Genomic DNA, 18,456 nt, shown 5'->3' with positions numbered 1-18,456 from the left:
TGCAGCCTGTGAGCTAATATATAAAAGTGTGTACTCTCTCTTTGTTTTGTGTTAAGGTCTCTTTACCCTGGACTGGAGGGACGATTCATACTGGAGGGCATTAAACCATCAGTTATGAGCAGCCTGAAGGATGCAGCCAAAAGCAGAGGTAAATCCCCCACTCACATGTCTGGGGTGTGTCAGTCATCGGAGGATCCCACCTTAATCCTAATATTAGATTTGGACACCAACATTAATTCTAGGAAATAGAATCGATGAATCTAGAAGACATTCAGTCTAAACTGTAGTTTAACATACAGTAGATTAAAATTGTTACACGGTAGCTTCACTGCCTTCACTGCCTAGTTCACACTGTGTTATTTGAGGGATGTGTAAGGTTCGTAGCCAGGTAGTAATAACTCCTGGTCACCCCATTCCCCTGCTGCCCCCGGGGGACATTAAACCTGGTGCACTGCTGATAGATAATTTATGACTGCTGAGTGCATGTGTGAGCTGGCAGATGGGGGTGACTCACATTCCGTTCACTGCTATCAGATCCTGGACATGCTTGCTCCCATACCCAACCAGGAGTGTGCCAAAAGGGCCTGGAGCCAGTCAGGGGGAATATGCAGATTTGTCAATTAAAGCCCTTTGCTGCACGGTCCAGAGAACACAACGTGTCCACATCCTGAGCGCCACATAACAAATAAATTCAGAATCAAACATTGTTTTCACAGTGTGTGTAATCTGGACATAATATAGCATTGAAATCTTCTTCATGTTGAGCTAGGAGTTCTCTGTGAAACAGTAGAAAGGTCTATCCAGGGCAGAGAGGTACACTCCATCATTCTGACTGCTAGTGGTAGTTAGATTGAAGGAGTGAGGCAATAATATGCTGCTCTAACTGTATCCAGTATATTTCTGTAAATAGACATGGATTCATTGGAATATTGCCTTTCAGAAAAATACTGCAATCCTGAATAATATTTATCATTTTAATTTTACGAGTTGACAGAATTCCAACTTTCTACTTTACTCAAAGCCTAAGTAATTTTCCTTATACCTCTCTGGCTCTCTGCTGGTCTGTCATTGCCACCTCATAGCTAGGACACAGCCTTGGGTGCTGCTACATGCATCAGAGATTGAATTATCCTCATTACACTTCATTAAGTGGGTCACATATAAGGTCCTCTCACACAATAGACCCTTCACACATAGCCATTGAGAACGACATCTGTATGATCCTCAGAGAGACACTAGAATTCCCCTACCCTGCCGGTGTTATATGATCGCTGCCCTACAGTGGCTGTTGCAGGCATTGACTGTCTGCCACTGTAGCCACCCATGTGTGATCTGGGGACTCATCCTCAGAATCACCCCCTTGTCCTCACAGTCTCTTGGCAGGTTGATTGTATCCTCTGCTATCAATGCAAGCTAGTATATCAAAGTAAAATCCATTACAGTTACATTTTAAAATAACATTTATACAACTATAATGACATAATTTAATTTTGGGGAATTGGAGGATGTAGTTATCAACGTGCTAACCTAAATGTCTAAAACATATCATTTTAAATGTAATTGCAGTGCAACAATTTCTTTGGGGGTGTTCAGGTAGGTACTTTGACATGTGGTGTTGTGTCCTGGAATCATGTTTTACATTAACCCAAACCAATACATTGTTTTAATGGGCACTATACAAACTCTAATCTGTATCATACATTTAATGTGAACAGTAGCTAACATTGCCTCAACATTGATAAAGACTGAACCTTTGTGGAGGTGGGAGCGTTTGAAATATTATGTTCCCTTCCCTCCAATTTGAAAAACATCACATTTCATAGTGCCCATAATGTTTTTGTATTTGTTTAGCTGTGTGAGTTCCCAGAAAAGTGTGTCTCTCTGGCAGTGTGAATTCTAACATGTCACTGGAACGCACTTTGTCTTTGCTCATTGTAGGAATTTGCACAATCTTTGTGTATCAGTCATTTAGTTAGAACTCATTGTAGAATTTGATGGCAGTCTTGTGATGTGACATTGAGTCTATTAAATATTAGCCTGTTAAGTGTGTGTTGTGCTTGCCATGCTGTGCATGGTAACTTAATATAATTGTTATGCTTTGCTGTGCTTTGGATTTTTTGAGTGTTGTAGTTAATCAAATTCTATTAACTAGAAATATTTGTAATAAAATGCTTGTTGTTTGCCTAATTGAGACCATATGGTCTTGATGCAAATGATAATACACTGCTCAAAAAAATAAAGGGAACACTTAAACAACACAATGTAACTCCAAGTCAATCACACTTCTGTGAAATCAAACTGTCCACTTAGGAAGCAACACTGATTGACAATACATTTCACATGCTTTTGTGCAAATGGAATAGACAACAGGTGGAAATTATAGGCAATTAGCAAGACACCCCCAATAAAGGAGTGGTTCTGCAGGTGGTGACCACAGACCACTTCTCAGTTCCTATGCTTCCTGGCTGATGTTTTGGTCACTTTTGAATGCTGGTGGCGCTTTCACTCTAGTGGTAGCATGAGACGGAGTCTACAACCCACACAAGTGGCTCAGGTAGTGCAGCTCATCCAGGAAGGCACATCAACAGACTCCATGAGGATGGTATGAGGGCCCGACGTCCACAGGTGGGGGTTGTGCTTACAGCCCAACACCGTGCAGGACGTTTGACATTTGCCAGAAAACACCAAGATTGGCAAATTCGCCACTGGCGCCCTGTGCTCTTCACAGATGAAAGCAGGTTCACACTGAGCACATGTGACAATCTGGAGACGCCGTGGAGAATGTTCTGCTGCCTGCAACATCCTCCAGCATGACCGGTTTGGCGGTGGGTCAGTCATGGTGTGGGGTGGCATTTCTTTGGGGGGCCGCACAGCCCTCCATGTGCTCGCCAGAGGTAGCCTGACTGCCATTAGGTACCGAGATGACATCCTCAGACCCCTTGAGACCATATGCTGGTGCGGTTGGCCCTGGGTTCCTCCTAATGCAAGACAATGCTAGACCTCATGTGGCTGGAGTGTGTCAGCAGTTCCTGCAAGAGGAACGCATTGATGCTATGGACTGGCCCGCCCGTTCCCCAGACCTGAATCCAATTGAGCACATCTGGGACATCATGTCTCGCTCCATCCACCAACGCCACGTTGCACCACAGACTGTCCAGGAGTTGGCGGATGCTTTACTCCAGGGCTGGGAGGAGATCCCTCAGGAGACCATCCGCCACCTCCTCAGGAGCATGCCCAGGCGTTGTAGGGAGGTCATACAGGCACGTGGAGGCCACACACACTACTGAGCCTCATTTTGACTTGTTTTAAGGACATTACATCAAAGTTGGATCAGCCTGTAGTTTGGTTTTCCACTTTAATTTTGAGTGTGACTCCAAATCCAGACCTCCATGGGTTGATAAATTTGATTTCCATTGATAATTTTTGTGTGATTTTGTTGTCAGCACATTCAACTATGTAAAGAAAAAAGTATTTCATAAGAATATTTCATTCAGATGTAGGATGTGTTATTTTAGTGTTCCCTTTATTTTTTTGAGCAGTGTATATGATTCTACTTGATTTTCTAATGCCCTGTCGATCACTACTACATTCCAGGTCCAAAATGCGAATTTATCTTGTTGATACATGTGGTGTTGATGGGAATGAACCTGGGGCTATGCAGTAAAGCTAATAAATCACCTAGAATACCTGCAGGACAAACATTGTTAAATGAAACGTTGGGCTATATATATGTAGTTCCTATGAATTGTCATTGAGAAAGTCATCATTAAGGTTATATTAACTTGCGATTTTGTATCTTCTACAGGACGACCCTGCACTCAGGTACAAGTGCTAACTCCTGAACGGTCAGCTCGACTCATAAAGGAGATCCTCTCGACAGTCTGGCCTACCAGAGACTTCACAGTCCAGTGGGACCATGGGAACCGAGAGAAGAAGCATCCTACACACTCTTGGCTTAAGATGGTTTGGAAGCATCTATATATAAACTTTGCTGATGACCTTAGTACCTTTGAAGACATGCCATTGATCCCAAATGTGCCCCTTGAAGAAAGTGTGGACTCAATTGAGCTCCATCGTCTCAAAACCCCATCCCCTATTATCATTGTGGATGAGCAAGAGGCCCTAATTTCTAAAAGCCTTCTTGAAATCATGAAAAAACTTGGGGTAGTAGTGATGAAAAAGTTGGACCTGTGTTTGCAGCATCCTCTGTTGAAGAACTACATCCATCCTTCATCTCCCAGTATGCTACTGCAAATCATGGACAGGTCGTCAACCCAGAGAGTGGCAAGCCTGGTCTCATCCTTCTCTAGCAAACAGAAAGTGGCACTGAGGGACTTCCTGGCAGGACTGTCTGACATCACAGAGAAAGAGAAGCGTATCCTCCTGGAGCTGACAATATTTGAGAAAGTAGGGCCCTGTTCAGAGAAAGGCATCCCAACATATACCTCACTGAGAGGAGCCAGGGCTTTACACCATACTGCCAAGTATCCACCAGACGTCAAACTATCCATCAATGTTGTGGGCTGCAGTGATGAGGCATCCATTCGCCTCATTAAGATTCTGAACGTGGAACAGGTGAAGACCACTGACTGCTTGAAGTTGGTTGTTCAAGACATGGAGAAAGGGTTTTACTCAAAAGAGGATATCACTAAGATCATGCTCTGGGCCCTTAAGCATCTGTCATTCCTAAAGAATGAAAACAAAGCTGTGATTGGATGGCTTTCGGCTCTAAAGTTCATTCATACATCTGCAGGGAAAACTGTTGCAACTACAGAACTTTTTGATCCTGAGCTGGAGATTTTACAGAATATTTTCTACATGGAGGAAAATAATAGGTTTCCCACAAGTACATATACGTCTTCTCCTGATATGCTACATTCACTGAGACAACTTGGACTGAAAAACGAAGTACAACTCAGCGAAAAAGATGTACTCCAGGTGGCACAGAAGATTGAGGAATTGCAGGGTGGCAATGAGCCAGAATGGGAACCAGTTATACAGAAAGCGAAAACACTGCTGCAAATACTGAATAGACAAACCAAGCTGGTAAAGTCTTCAGAGGCTCAGAATTCCTTGAAAAAACTGAAATGGGTGCCAGTTTGCAAGGACAGACCTGTAAATTACCCAAAGTCCCTTGCATGGATGGGAGACACCCATAACATCTGCTCATTCTCAGAAATGTGCGATATATCCCATGCAGTGCTGGTAGGCTCTTCCGTTGCACTTGTGGAGCGCACTTCTGCTGGCATGAAGAAGGCCCTGAAGTTATCTATAGAGCCACAGATTGATCAAGTGTTACAGCATTTAAAGGCAGTGAATGACTGGCACAGATCTCAAGCATTTACCACAGAAGACTGGTATCAATTCCAACAGATCCTTATTGAGATTTATGACTTCATGCAAGCACACCTTGAAGATGCAAGAGAGGCAATGAAGTCACTGCCATTTGATTGGGTGTGGACTGGCAAGACCTTTTCATCACCTAGTCACACAGTTCTAAAACCCATTTCTGACCTCGATTTGCAACCCTACCTGTACTCTTTGCCAAAAACCATTGCAAAGTTTCACAAACTTTTCAAATTCTGTGGTTCGGTTGAAGAGGTTGTCCCAAGCCATGTGTTCGATGTGATCCAAACAGTAAGGCAAAGGTGTGATGAAGAAATTACTAAAGAGGAAAGTAAGCATGATCTCCTCCTCCTGATAAATATTCTGAGATGGCTGTATAACAGTCAAATTTCTGTGGACATTGACATGCATGTACCAATCCTTTGCTACAAGGATCCAAGCAAACTGGCCATGAAACCCATTCATGAATGCACCTACTGTGACATTAAAGTGGAGGATCTACATGACTTGCTTGATGATACATCAGAGCCCATTATCTTAGTCCATGATGATATCCCCATGAAAACAGCAGAATGGCTGAACGTGCCTTGTTTGAGTACGAGACTGATAAACCCAGAAAACCTTGGCTTTGAACAATCAGGCCAACGGGAGCCTCTGACAGTGAGAATAAAGAACATTCTAGAAGAATATCCATCTGTCGCAGATATTTTCAAAGAACTTCTTCAGAATGCTGATGATGCGAGTGCTACAGAGTGTTGCTTCCTGATAGACATGAGGAAGAATATTGACATTCGAGAGAACCTGCTTGACCCTGGCATGCTTGTATGCCATGGCCCCTCCTTATGGTCATTCAACAACTCTACATTCTCTGACACTGACTTTCTGAACATAACAAGGTTAGGTGGGTCAATGAAGAGATGTGAGGCAGACAAAGTTGGCAAATTTGGCCTAGGTTTCAACTCAGTTTATCACATCACTGACATCCCCATCATAATGAGCAGAGAGTTCATGATCATGTTCGATCCAAACATCAACCACATCAGCAAGCACATTAAAGACAGGTCAAACCCGGGAATTAAGATCAACTGGAGCAAACAGCAGAAACGGCTGAGAAAGTTCCCCAATCAATTCAAACCCTTCATCAATGTCTTTAATTGCCAACTTCCTCTTGCACAAGAGTCTCCGTACAAGTACGATGGAACACTGTTCAGACTCCCCTTCAGGACTGAGCAAGAGGCATCAGTGAGTGAAATCAGCAGTGTCTACTACAACACCCCAGACATCTACTCCCTTGTTGATGAGTTCAGCATATGTGGCCACCGGCTCATTCTCTTCACTCAGCATGTTGGCTCCATGGTACTGAAGTACCTGAAATATGAAGAGCCCAATCCAGCAGCAGCACAGGATGTTGTCACTATCAACAAAAGTGTATGGTCATCCAAAGCTGCATATGGGCCTCTGAGCATTCTGAAATCTGCAGCAAAAGTCATGAAAAAGGTGGCAGCCACCAACAGGGTACCTGCTGACACTCCCAAGTCTGGCTGTATCATACGCATTGTGGTGGAGGAGTTTCACAATGTGTTCAAGCGCATAGTTGATCTCCAGTCACCCCTTTTCAGAGGTTCAGAGGAGGATCCTTCCTCATACTTTGAAATGGCTGCCAAAGATGGAAAAAACAGACGACTCACAGATGAAATGCCCCAAAAGGCAGTTGATCTCACAAACTGGCTCATTTGTTCATGTATGGATGTGACCGAAGCTCTAAAATTTTCACTCGGTGAGAATGGAAAACGACTTGGACTAGTGCCTTGTGGGGGTGTAGCTGTTCTGCTCTCAGAGGAGGATAATCGAAAATGGACAGTGAAGGATAACACCAACCACATCAACCCGATAGGAGAAGTGTTTTGCTATTTACCTCTCAGAATCAAAACAGGTTTGCCAGTCCACATAAATGGCTGTTTTGCTGTGACATCTAACCGCAAAGAGATCTGGAAGACAGACACCAAAGGACACTGGAACTCAGTGTTCATGAGACACGTGATTGTCCAGGCATACCTAGCAGCACTCAATATGCTGCGTTCAATGGCAAAAAGTGGAGAACTGCTTGATTACAGCTACTATGTAGCATGGCCTGATCCAAGTCTAGTACACGATGACTTCACAGTGATCAGCCAAGGAGTCTACCAAGAGATCGCCAAAGGGGGTGACGGGGACCATGCAAAAGTTTTCTCAGATGGCAAAACCTGGGTATCAATCAAGTACGTCAGATTCCTAGATGACTCCTTGCTCTGTAGACCAGACATTGGCCCTGCTGCCTTCAAGATATTCCTAAAATACCTCAAGAAGAGCAGCTCGCAAGACCTCTGCGCTGTTGAGCTGCCTGACTGGGTCAAGGAAGGTTTTGATGATGCTGGATGCAAAGGGAAGCTGATAGAGAACACCCTGACTGAAAAGCAGTTCTTCTTAGATGTATTCTTCCCACATATTCAAGACATCGACAAAGAATTTCGTGACCCACTAATGCATTATGTCTTGAATGGCAAACTGGATGAATTTGCATCAATTCTTAGAGAGACTCCATGCATCCCATGCTCTGGCCCCACTCATCAATTAGTTATACCATCCAGACTAATCCATCCAGAAGGAAGAGTTGCAAAACTGTACAACGCTGAAGATGGAAGATTTCCAGAAGGAACCTCAAAAGACTACATGAATCCAGTCTGCTTGGTCAAGCTAGTACAGCTGGGAATGGTCAAAGATGACCTTTCTTGGAAGGATTTGATTGAACGTGCAGAATCTGTGTTCGATCTAAATGAAAATGATCACACTGCTGCATGTCTTCGGAGCAGCATTATTCTCAGTCTCATTGATGAGAAGCTGAAAATGACAGACTCAGGAGCAAGTAAACTACTGGAGAAGCTACAGGACATAAAGTTTCTTCCATTTCTAACAAAGCCTGCAGGGTTTTCACTACCATGGCATGGGAATACTTTCCACCCGTCCACCATGTTTTCTGCCAAAGAGCTTTTTACGACTGACCACCAGGATACAGTGTGCTTGATAAAGCCTATCCTTAATGAGAACTCTCCATCTTTCAAAGGGTGCGGCACAATCACATTGGCAGTAAAAGACTCTCTCGGATTGATAAGAAAGCCAACAGTTGGACTAGTTGTCAGTCAACTTAAGGAACTTGCTAAGTCATTTGACGGAGTTACTTTGTATCAGGAAAATATCACCAATGCCTGCTACAAATACCTACATGAAGAAATGCTCCAGGATGCCAAAGCAAAGACACAGATCAATGAGGAGCTGAAAACCTTCTGCTCCATTCTAGTGGAGAACACTTATGTTGAGCCCTCCAAAGTTGCATTCTACCAGAACTTTGATGCAGCACCATATCTCTACCAGCTTCCCAACAAGTACAGAAACAGTTGCCGTGAGCTCTTTGAGAATGTTGGGGTTCAGTCAAGCTTCACAGTTGAGAACTTTTCAGCAGTCCTTGAATTAGTGAAAAATGACTGTGGGAGAAGAGCCCTCTCTGAGGATTACTTTCAGCTCTCTCGCAGAATCATTAGTGAAGGAATATGGGGCTTAATCAGAGACAAAAACCAAGAGTTCTGCCAAGCTACCTACGGGGAAATTCTCCTTCCTGACACCCATCTTACACTGCAGCCATCAAAGTCTCTGTGTTACAATGACTGTCCTTGGATCAAAGTCAGAGACACAACTGTGAAATATTGCCATGTAGATATTCCAAGGGAGGTTGCTGTGAAATTAGGAGCAGTTCCCAAACGTCACAAAGCCCTGGAAAGGTATGCCTCAAATATCTGCTTCACTACACTTGGAAGTGAGTTTGGACAAAAAGAGAAACTCACAAGTAGAATTAAAAGTATCCTCAACGCTTACCCATCAGAGAAGGAAATGCTAAAGGAGCTCCTGCAGAATGCAGATGATGCTAAAGCCACTGAAATCTACTTTGTTTTTGATCCAAGAATCCACCCCACAGACAGAATATTTGATGATAAATGGTTGCCAATGCAAGGCCCATCACTTTGTGTCTACAACAATCAGCCTTTCACTGAGGATGATGTCAGAGGAATCCAGAACCTAGGAAGAGGAACAAAAGAAGCAAATCCTGGTAAAACTGGACAATATGGCATAGGATTCAACTCTGTGTATCACATCACAGACTGCCCGTCTTTCATTTCAAACAATGACATTCTTTGCATCTTCGATCCACATGCACGATTTGCACCCGGAGCGACATCTGTTAGTCCTGGCAGAATGTTTAGGGACTTGGACTCTGACTTTAGATCTCAATTTTCTGATGTGCTAAATCTTTACCTGGGATCTCATTTCAGGCTAGAGCGATGCACAATGTTCAGATTCCCCATACGCTCAACAGAAATGGCCAAAATATCAGAGATCAGCTCTGTTCCTGCATCAGACAGAATGGTGCAAAACCTTCTGGATAAACTAAAAACCGATGGGGCAGAACTCCTCATGTTCCTCAACCACATGGAGAAAATTTCCATCTGTGAAATAGAGAAAGCTACAGGTGACCTGAAGGTGCTATACTCTGTGACTGCTAAAATCACAGATGGTGACCGTCTAAAACGCAAGCAGTTTCATGCCTCAGTGGTGGATAGTGTGACAAAAAAGAAGCAGCTCACTCAAATCCCAGTCCAGCAGATAACCTACTCAATGGATATAGAGGACTCCGATGGCAATCTAACAACTTGGATGGTCTGCAATCGATCTGGCTTCTCCTGCTTAGAGAAAGTCTCAAAGAGTGTGATTTCAGCCCACAAAAATGAAGACATTACTCTCTTTCCACGTGGAGGGGTGGCTGCATGTGTAAGCCACAACTACAAGAAGCCCCACAGAGCATTCTGCTTTCTGCCCCTTTCCTTGGAGACTGGCTTGCCCTTTCATGTTAATGGGCATTTTGCCTTAGATTCTGCCAGGAGAAACCTATGGAGAGATGACAATGGAGTAGGAGTGAGGAGTGACTGGAACAACAACTTGATGACATCTTTGATAGCTCCTGCCTATGTGGAGCTTTTGATTCAGCTGAAAAGACGATACTTCCCGGGACCCGATCCCACCATGACTGTGTTACAGGGAACACCAATTCACATTGTCAAAGACACTTTGAGGAAATTCCTGTACTTCTTCCCAGTCAACAGACTTGACATCCAGCCAGATTGGTACTGTCTTGTCAAAGCAGTGTACACCTGCATTCATGCTGACCTGAAACGTCTCCTTCCTGTTGTTAGGGCTCCCCACATTGACAACACAGACATGCACTCTGCCGTATACATCTCCTGGGTCAACACATCCTCTGCCAACAAAGGTCGTGCATTCTTTGACAATCTGCTGCAAGATGAACTTCAACATCTGAAAAACTCAGAATACAACATCTCCTCACGCAAGTCTGTTGCAGAAAATGTCTTCCGACTCAAGGCCCTGCTTTCGGATGTGGGGTTCAACTTGGTCCACAGTTGTGACGAAACAGCCAGTCTTTACATCTGTTTGGATGATGCAGGCATTCCCGTGAGCTATGTTACCCCAGAGGATGTACGAAACTTTCTCCTCACATTCTCGTCCCCAGACACATCTTGCCAAGTTGGGAAACTTCCCTGTCGACTCCAGCAGTCAAATTACAAGCTCTTCCACAGCCTGAAGCTTCTGGTTGACTACTGCTTCAAAGACATAGAGGAGGATGGAATCAGCATAGAGGGGCTACCACTGATGATGACAATGGACAACATACTCCAGGTGTTTGATTCCAAGAAACCAAAGTTTCTGTCAACACACCATGAACTGGTATCATCAAGGAAAGAGCTGTTCATGAACACACTATACATGAAGTACAACAACATCCTGATGAATTTAGGTGTTGCAAAGGTCTTCGACATCAGCAGTTTCGGGGAACTTTTGAGTTCTGTTCTACCGCGTGAATACAGAACAAGGATCCTTGTGAAGTGGAGAGACAGCTATGCCAGTGAGTCTTGGCTGAAAGGTGTGTGGCACTTCATCAGTGAGAACATTGCAGTCAAGGAAGAACAGGCAGGCATCAAACCCAATTTTGAGACTGTACTGGACCTACTGAAAGACTGGGCTTTGCTGCCAGGAATCAAATTCATGGTTTCAAGCAACAAGTTGGTTGTCCCTGATCACGACGTGTTACTACCCCTGAGTTTGATAGGCACAGCTATCTTTCCAAATGGGCAAAATGACAAAATATTTCACATCCTAATGAAAGGGGGATGCATTCAGCTTGCCATCAACAAAATATGCTTCAAAGATAATCCTGTCCTGCCTTTTTTGGCACAGCATACAGCAAACATAGACAATCCATCCAGCATCCTGAAAGCACTGGAGTACATGATCCAGACGGCAGCTTTCAAAACAGGAAGTTTAACTGACAAAGAGTTTGAGGCTCTTCTGTTGTACTTCAACTGCAATTTGATCAATCTCACCCAAGAGGACGCTCAAACTCTGAAACTGCTCCCATGCTTTAAAGCAGTCAGTGGCAGATACATCAGCATTGCAAACTTTGGGTCATGCTATGTTCTGGCAAAAAGCATTCCTTCTGCAGATATGGAAAAATGGGCTCACACAACATCCTTTGCCTTTCTCGCAGACAATCCACAGTTGAAGGAACTGTACAGTTTCCTTGGATGTTGCCCAATTGATGATCTGGAAGTCTACCTGAGGCATCTCCTACCAAAGTTTGACAACCTGTCATACGATGCCAGAATTGAGCACCTTGTCTATCTGAAGGAGAGACTTATGGCAATGGAGGAGTCATGTGGGATCAAGGATCGTCTGTATGAGAAACTAGAAGGTCTGTCATTCATCTATGACTACACAAACAGACTCAAGTCTACCAAAATGTTCTATGATCAAACAGTGAAGGTGTTCGAAGTGATGCTCCCTCCAAAAACATTCATACCCAATGACTTTTTCAAGAAGGTTGAGCAAGTGTCAAAGCCAAAAAATGGGACAGCATTTCTCACCTCATGGATCACATTCCTAAGGAATATAGGCCTCAAACACATTGTCTCTCAGCAGCAAATTCTCCAGTATGCAAAAGAAGTCAGCATCAAAGCTCAGACAGAGAACTGGTCCAAAGAAAAAGCCCAAATGATTGTTGATGTTCTCCTTAACCACATATTCAATGAGAGGACAGACCTATTTGTTGGCGCTTTCCTCAAAGAGCTGTCAATGATATCATTCCTTTGTCCTGAGCGTGCACCCACTGAGCTGATCCGGCTCCATGCTCAATTCCAAGAGATGAATGGCACTCTCCCTCTGATACGTTTCAGTGGGTCTCAAGTCAATCCAAAATTCAAGCAAACTGATATCATTCAATTACTATGGACGTCGTGTCCCATTCTCCCAGAGAAGGCCACACCAGTAGCCATTAAAGACCAGGAGGGAAGCACGCTGACTGGCCAAGAACAACTGAACTTAGTGCTGACCATGTTAAGTGTCAACTTGGAACCCCCCTTGGACAAAGTGATAAGCAACTGCAAAAATATCTGCAACATATCCAGTCCCGATGATGATATGGTGAAAACAAGAAACAAAGTCTTGAGATCCACGTACGAAATTCTCAATGCAGATAAAAGAGAGTTTCGCTTCCAGCTACGAGGGGTGAGTTTTGTCATGGTTGAGGAGGGCTGGAAACTTCTAAAGCCAGAGGAGGTTGTCATCAACTTGGACAATGAATCGGACTTCAAGCCGTACCTATACAAACTACCACTAGAGCTTGGCATCTTTCATCAGCTGTTTAAGCTTTTGGGCACAGAGGATGTTGTATCAACAAAACAATACGTTGAAGTGCTGTGCCGCATTCACAGAAATTCAGAGGGTAAGCAGCTCGATCCGAATGAAATGAGAACTGTGAAAAGGGCTGTCTCAGGGCTATTCAAAAGCCTACAGAATGAGCCAGTTCAGATACGCAAAGACCTTGAGAGCCTCAGAGATTTGATATTTTACCTGCCAAGTCACGATGGTAGATTAGCCAAATCCAACAGTTTAGTGTTTGACGATGCCCCACACTACAAGAGCAGAATTCAGGGTAATGTAGGCGTTCAGATGCTTGTGGACATGAGTCAGTGTTATCTTGGCAAGGACCATTCCTTCCACACAAAGCTGATCATGCTGCTCCCACAGAAGCTAAGGCCAAGACTCCTGAGTAGTATCCTTGAGGAGCAGCTGGATGAGGACTCTCCAAAAATGTGCCAGTTTGGAGCTCTCTGTTCGCTTCAGGGTCGCCTTCAGCTTCTACTGTCATCAGAGCAGTTCATCACAGGACTGATACGAATAATGAAGCATGAAAATGACAATGCATTCCTTGTGAATGAGGAAAAAGCCATACGATTGTGCAAAGCACTTTGTGAGGGTTTGAAGGTGTCTTGTTTTGAGAAACTCCAGACAACACTAAGAGTCAAAGGTTGCAATCCTATCCCACACAGCCGGAGTGAAACACTTGCCTTCCTGAAAAGGTATGGTACAGCTGTTATTCATCTGTACATCCAACACTCAGACAGCAAAGACATTAATTTTCTCTTAGCGCTGGCGATGACACTTAAATCTGCAACAGACAACTTGATATCTGACACCTCCTATCTAATTGCTATGCTGGGCTGTAACGACATCTACAGAATCACAGAGAAGCTGGACAACCTTGGCGTCAAGTATGACTCCACAGAGCCCTCAAAACTCGAGCTTCCTCTCCCTGGGACACCCATACCAGCTGAGATACACCATATACTCCTCATGGATCCAATGAATGTGTTTTACCCAGGAGAATATGTGGGTTACCTTGTGGACTCTGAAGGAGGGGATGTCTATGGCGGATATCAGCCCACGTACACGTATGCCATCATTGTTCAAGAAGTGGAGAAAGAAGAGGAGGACAACCCAAGCTTCCTTGGGAAATGCTTCCAAATTGATATTGGATATTCGGAGTACAAAATAGTCAGTTCTCTTGATCTATACAAATTCTCTAGACAAGAGGAAAGTGCTCATATCCGAGACAGCAGCGCCCCATCGACTCCAACAACCCCCCCAGAATGTCGCTCTCCTGGTCCTGGTCCACGATTGGTGCCACCCCTTTTCACTAGAAAGGAAAATCACAAAGCCCCTCCCACAAAACAATCTCCCAAAAAGATAAGACTTAGTGCATTGCCAGAAATCCTAAAAGATGTGACCTTAGTTATTGAGCAAGCTTGGAAGCTCGCTGAAACGGAAAGGAAGAAGATCATTCGCCGGTTGTATCTCAAGTGGCATCCGGACAAGAATGCAGAGAATCTAGACGTGGCTACAGAGGTCTTCAAGCACTTACAGAATGAAATCAACAGGATGGAGAAGCAGACTCTGACAGATCAGCAGAACACCGACAGAGCATCCAGGAGAACTTTCTCAACATCTTCCACCCGCTTCCAGTCAGAGAAGTTTTCATTTCAAAGATTTTACACATCGTGGAACCAAGAGGCAACAAGCCATAGGTCTGAGAAAAAGCAGTTCCGGGAGCAGTTCACTACTTATGCAGGTTCATCACATTCTAATCGCTTCTTTGTGCCCCCGACCTTCAAGTCTGTTGGCAATCCTGTGGAAGCCCGCAGGTGGCTCAGGCAAGCAAGAGCCAATTTTTCTTCTGCACGGAATGACCTTCACAAAAATGCCAATGAGTGGGTGTGTTTCAAATGCTACCTGGCTACAAAACTAGCCTTGATAGCGGCTGACTATTCTGTTAGAGGAAAGTCAGACAAGGATGTGAAACCCACATCACTGGCACAGAAAGTGGAAGAGTACAACCCACAGCTAGCAGGACTTGCGAAAGATGTCAACATCTTGGAGGGGTATGGTGTGGACAGCCTAAGAACTCGCTATCCTGACCTCTTACCCTTTCCTCAGATCCCCAATGACAGATTCACGTCTGAGGTGGCAATGAGAGTGATGGAATGTACAGCACGGATCATCATCAAACTTGAAACTTTTGTGCAGCAAAAAATCTAATTCTGCCATGGTATTGGAACATATCAGATATGTTAAATTTAAAAAATATGCATAGATCCTCTGAACAATAGAAGATTATAGTGGCTGTGTGCAATAGTGATATGTATATTATTGTTTTGAGGCTAAATGAAGTATCCAGCTGGCAGCTTAGATATGCAGTAAGCCAATTGGTTCTGTGGCCAATGCAGAATGTATACATGAATGGCTCTTCATATCCTAACACCAAGCTGTCTGAAAGTAATTTGACGTGGATGTACCATTTTACAAAGACACAAATTATCTTTAGCTGCAATGCTGTACATACAATTGCCCCAGCAATACTTTTTTAATCAAAGTCCCATGTTGAATATATTTGCTGTCAGATAATTGAGTACAACGATGCTGCTTTTTTACTTGACCTTTTATACAAGTATATTTTTCCTGCCATAGACAACCATTTGTCTGTGCTTTCTTTGTTACCATCTGAAGAGTCAAATTGATTGATTTTAGCCAATTCTCTCATGTTGTCACTGTTGTCATGCAATGTGTTCTATTTGCAACATCTGAAAATGAACTAACAAAATGACAATAATATTTGTACTTTTTAAAACATAATTATTTTATATTTTGATGGTTGGTTGGTTAATATTTATTTTTAATAAGTTGTAAATGTTCTGTATCATAGCCTTTTCTTGGAAATGGCCAAAGCACTTTCTGAAAACTCCTCCGGTACTTGCACTTGTAGAGTGTTTGTGACACCGCAGCAGATTGGGAGAAATAGACTGAATGGAAAATGATTAATGTTACAGTACATCTAGGTTTCATATGTCTATACTTTAGATTCTGTTTTATCATCATTTAATGTCTCTCCACTGGACTCTTTGTCCGTTTATCAGACTTTGAATGGCGTCTTTTAGGAGCACAATTGTACACTACATCTGTATACTGATGAGTATGTATGTATGAATTTTTTTTTTACCTTTATTTATTTAACTAGGCAAGTCAGTTAAAAAAAAATTCTTATGTTCAACGATGGCCTAGGAACAGTGGGTTAACTGCCTGTTCAGGGGCAGAATGACAGATTTGTACCTTGTCAGCTCGGGCTTTTGAACTTGCAATCTTTCGGTTACTAGTCCAACGCTCTAACCACTAGGCTACCCTGCCGCCCCATGATATATCAGGTAGTTTTTGGAGGACTCATGATAAATAAGTAGTTCAAGGTAATGAAGAGCCATGGTGTTCAATGGATAGATAATGTAACACTTATATTTTGCCAAAGTTGAATCAAGCTTTGTTTCATTTGGTTGTCTGATCTTTTCATATTAGAGGAATATTGCAGGTGGCATCCTTGTGTGGTGCTTGTTTTTGTCAATTTTCTTTACTCTTTTTGTGTTTTAATATTCATTCATGATTTTTGGGACTATAAATACACTGGCAGCATATTGTTGATACACTATACATACAAAAGTATGTGGACACCCCTTCAAATTAGTAGATTCGCCTATTTCAGCCACACCCGTTGTTGACAGGTGTATAAAATCGAGCACACAGCCATGCAATCTCCATATTTGAACATTGGCAGTAGAATGGCCTTACTGAAGAGCTCATTGGCTTTCAACATGGCACCGTCATAGGATGCCACCTTTCCAACAAGTCAGTTCGTAAAATTTCTGCCCTGCTAGAGCTGCCCCTGTCAACTGTAAGTGCTGTTTTTGTGAAGTGGACACATCTAGGAACAACAACAGCTCAGCGGTGAAGTGGTAGGCAAACAAAATGCTCCAAGAATGGGACCGCTAGGTGCTGAATAGTGTAAAAATCGTCTGTCCTTAGTTGCAACACTCACTGTGAAGTTCCAAACTGCCTCTGTCAGCACAATAACTGCTAGTCGGAAGCTTCATGACGCACACAAGCCTAAGATCACCATGTGCAATGCCAAGCGTGGAGTGGTGTAACTCCACCGCCATTGGACTCTAGAGCGGTGGAAACATGTTCTCTGTAGTGATGAATCATGCTTTCACCATCTAACAGTCAGACGGACTAATCTGTGTTTGGGGAATGCCAGGAGAACGCTACCTGCCTGAATGCATAGTGCCACCTGTAAAGTTTGGTGGAGGAGGAATAATGTTTTTCATGGTTCCTTTAGTTCCATTGAAGGGAAATCTTAACGCTACAGCATACAATGACATTCTAGACGGTTTTGTTTTTCCAATTTTGTGGCAACAGTTTGGGAAAGGCCCTTTCCTGTTTCAGCATGACAATACCCCGATGCACAAAGCAAGATCCATACAGAAATGGTTTGTCGAGATTGGTGTGCAAGACCTTGACTGGTTTGCACAGAGCCCTGACCTCAAACCCATCGACCACCTTTGAGATGAATTGGTACACTGACTGCGAGCCAGGCCTAATTGCCCAACTTCAGTGCCCGACCTCTCTAATTATCTTGTGGCTGAATGGAAGCAATTCCCCGTGGCAATGTTTCAACATCTAGTGGAAATCCTTCCCAGAAGAGTGGAGGCTGTTATAGCAGCAAAGGGGGCACCAACTCCATATAAATGCCCATGATTTTGGAATGAGATGTTTGACGAGTAGGTGTCCACATACTGTTTTTAATTTGATATCTGTTTGTCTTATTACACCTCTAATAATCCTGAGGTGTGCAGACAAGGGGAATTCTTTGACTAAATTTTTGACAAACTTTACTAGGGGAAAATGTATATCTTGATGTATGCAGTGCCATAGTAAATAAATTCCCCCAAATAAATTGACTCAACCTTTCTTCTATATAATGCATAACCAGTAAAATACACTTGATGGTAACCGTAAAAGTGAGAATATATTAAATAATTAAAGGTACAGTTGCTGGCACATTTATTTATATATATATATATATATATATATATATATATATATATATATATTTTTGTTTTATTTGAACTGTAATGGTGTAACTAAAGGATTTGTTATAACAGCTACAGGAATTAAGTACAGAAACACTGGAGAAGTAACAAGTATCCCAATGTATGGGCATGCATTCTGTGACTATAGGCAGTGGCATGGGATTGTCCATGGACCAGGAAATACTGCATGTTTGACTAT

General features: G+C 43.2%; 1 protein-coding gene across 1 annotated transcript in view; it reads left to right on the top strand.

The window, feature by feature from the left end:
- Positions 1-18,222, top strand: part of sacs (sacsin molecular chaperone) — a 31,588-nt gene extending 13,366 nt beyond the window's left edge. The window contains exons 10-12 of the mRNA XM_052519161.1: positions 57-148; positions 1,567-1,593; positions 3,806-18,222. Coding sequence (XP_052375121.1) covers positions 57-148; positions 1,567-1,593; positions 3,806-15,381 — 11,695 coding nt within the window. The 3' untranslated portion in view covers positions 15,382-18,222. The remainder of the gene's footprint in view (positions 1-56; positions 149-1,566; positions 1,594-3,805) is intronic.
- The last annotated feature ends 234 nt before the right edge of the window (positions 18,223-18,456 follow it).

Source organism: Oncorhynchus keta, chromosome 1 (assembly GCF_023373465.1).
Source record: "Oncorhynchus keta strain PuntledgeMale-10-30-2019 chromosome 1, Oket_V2, whole genome shotgun sequence".
Lineage (NCBI taxonomy): Eukaryota > Metazoa > Chordata > Actinopteri > Salmoniformes > Salmonidae > Oncorhynchus > Oncorhynchus keta.
Note: the sequence above shows the minus strand (reverse complement) of the source record. Positions and strands in the feature narration are given on the sequence as shown.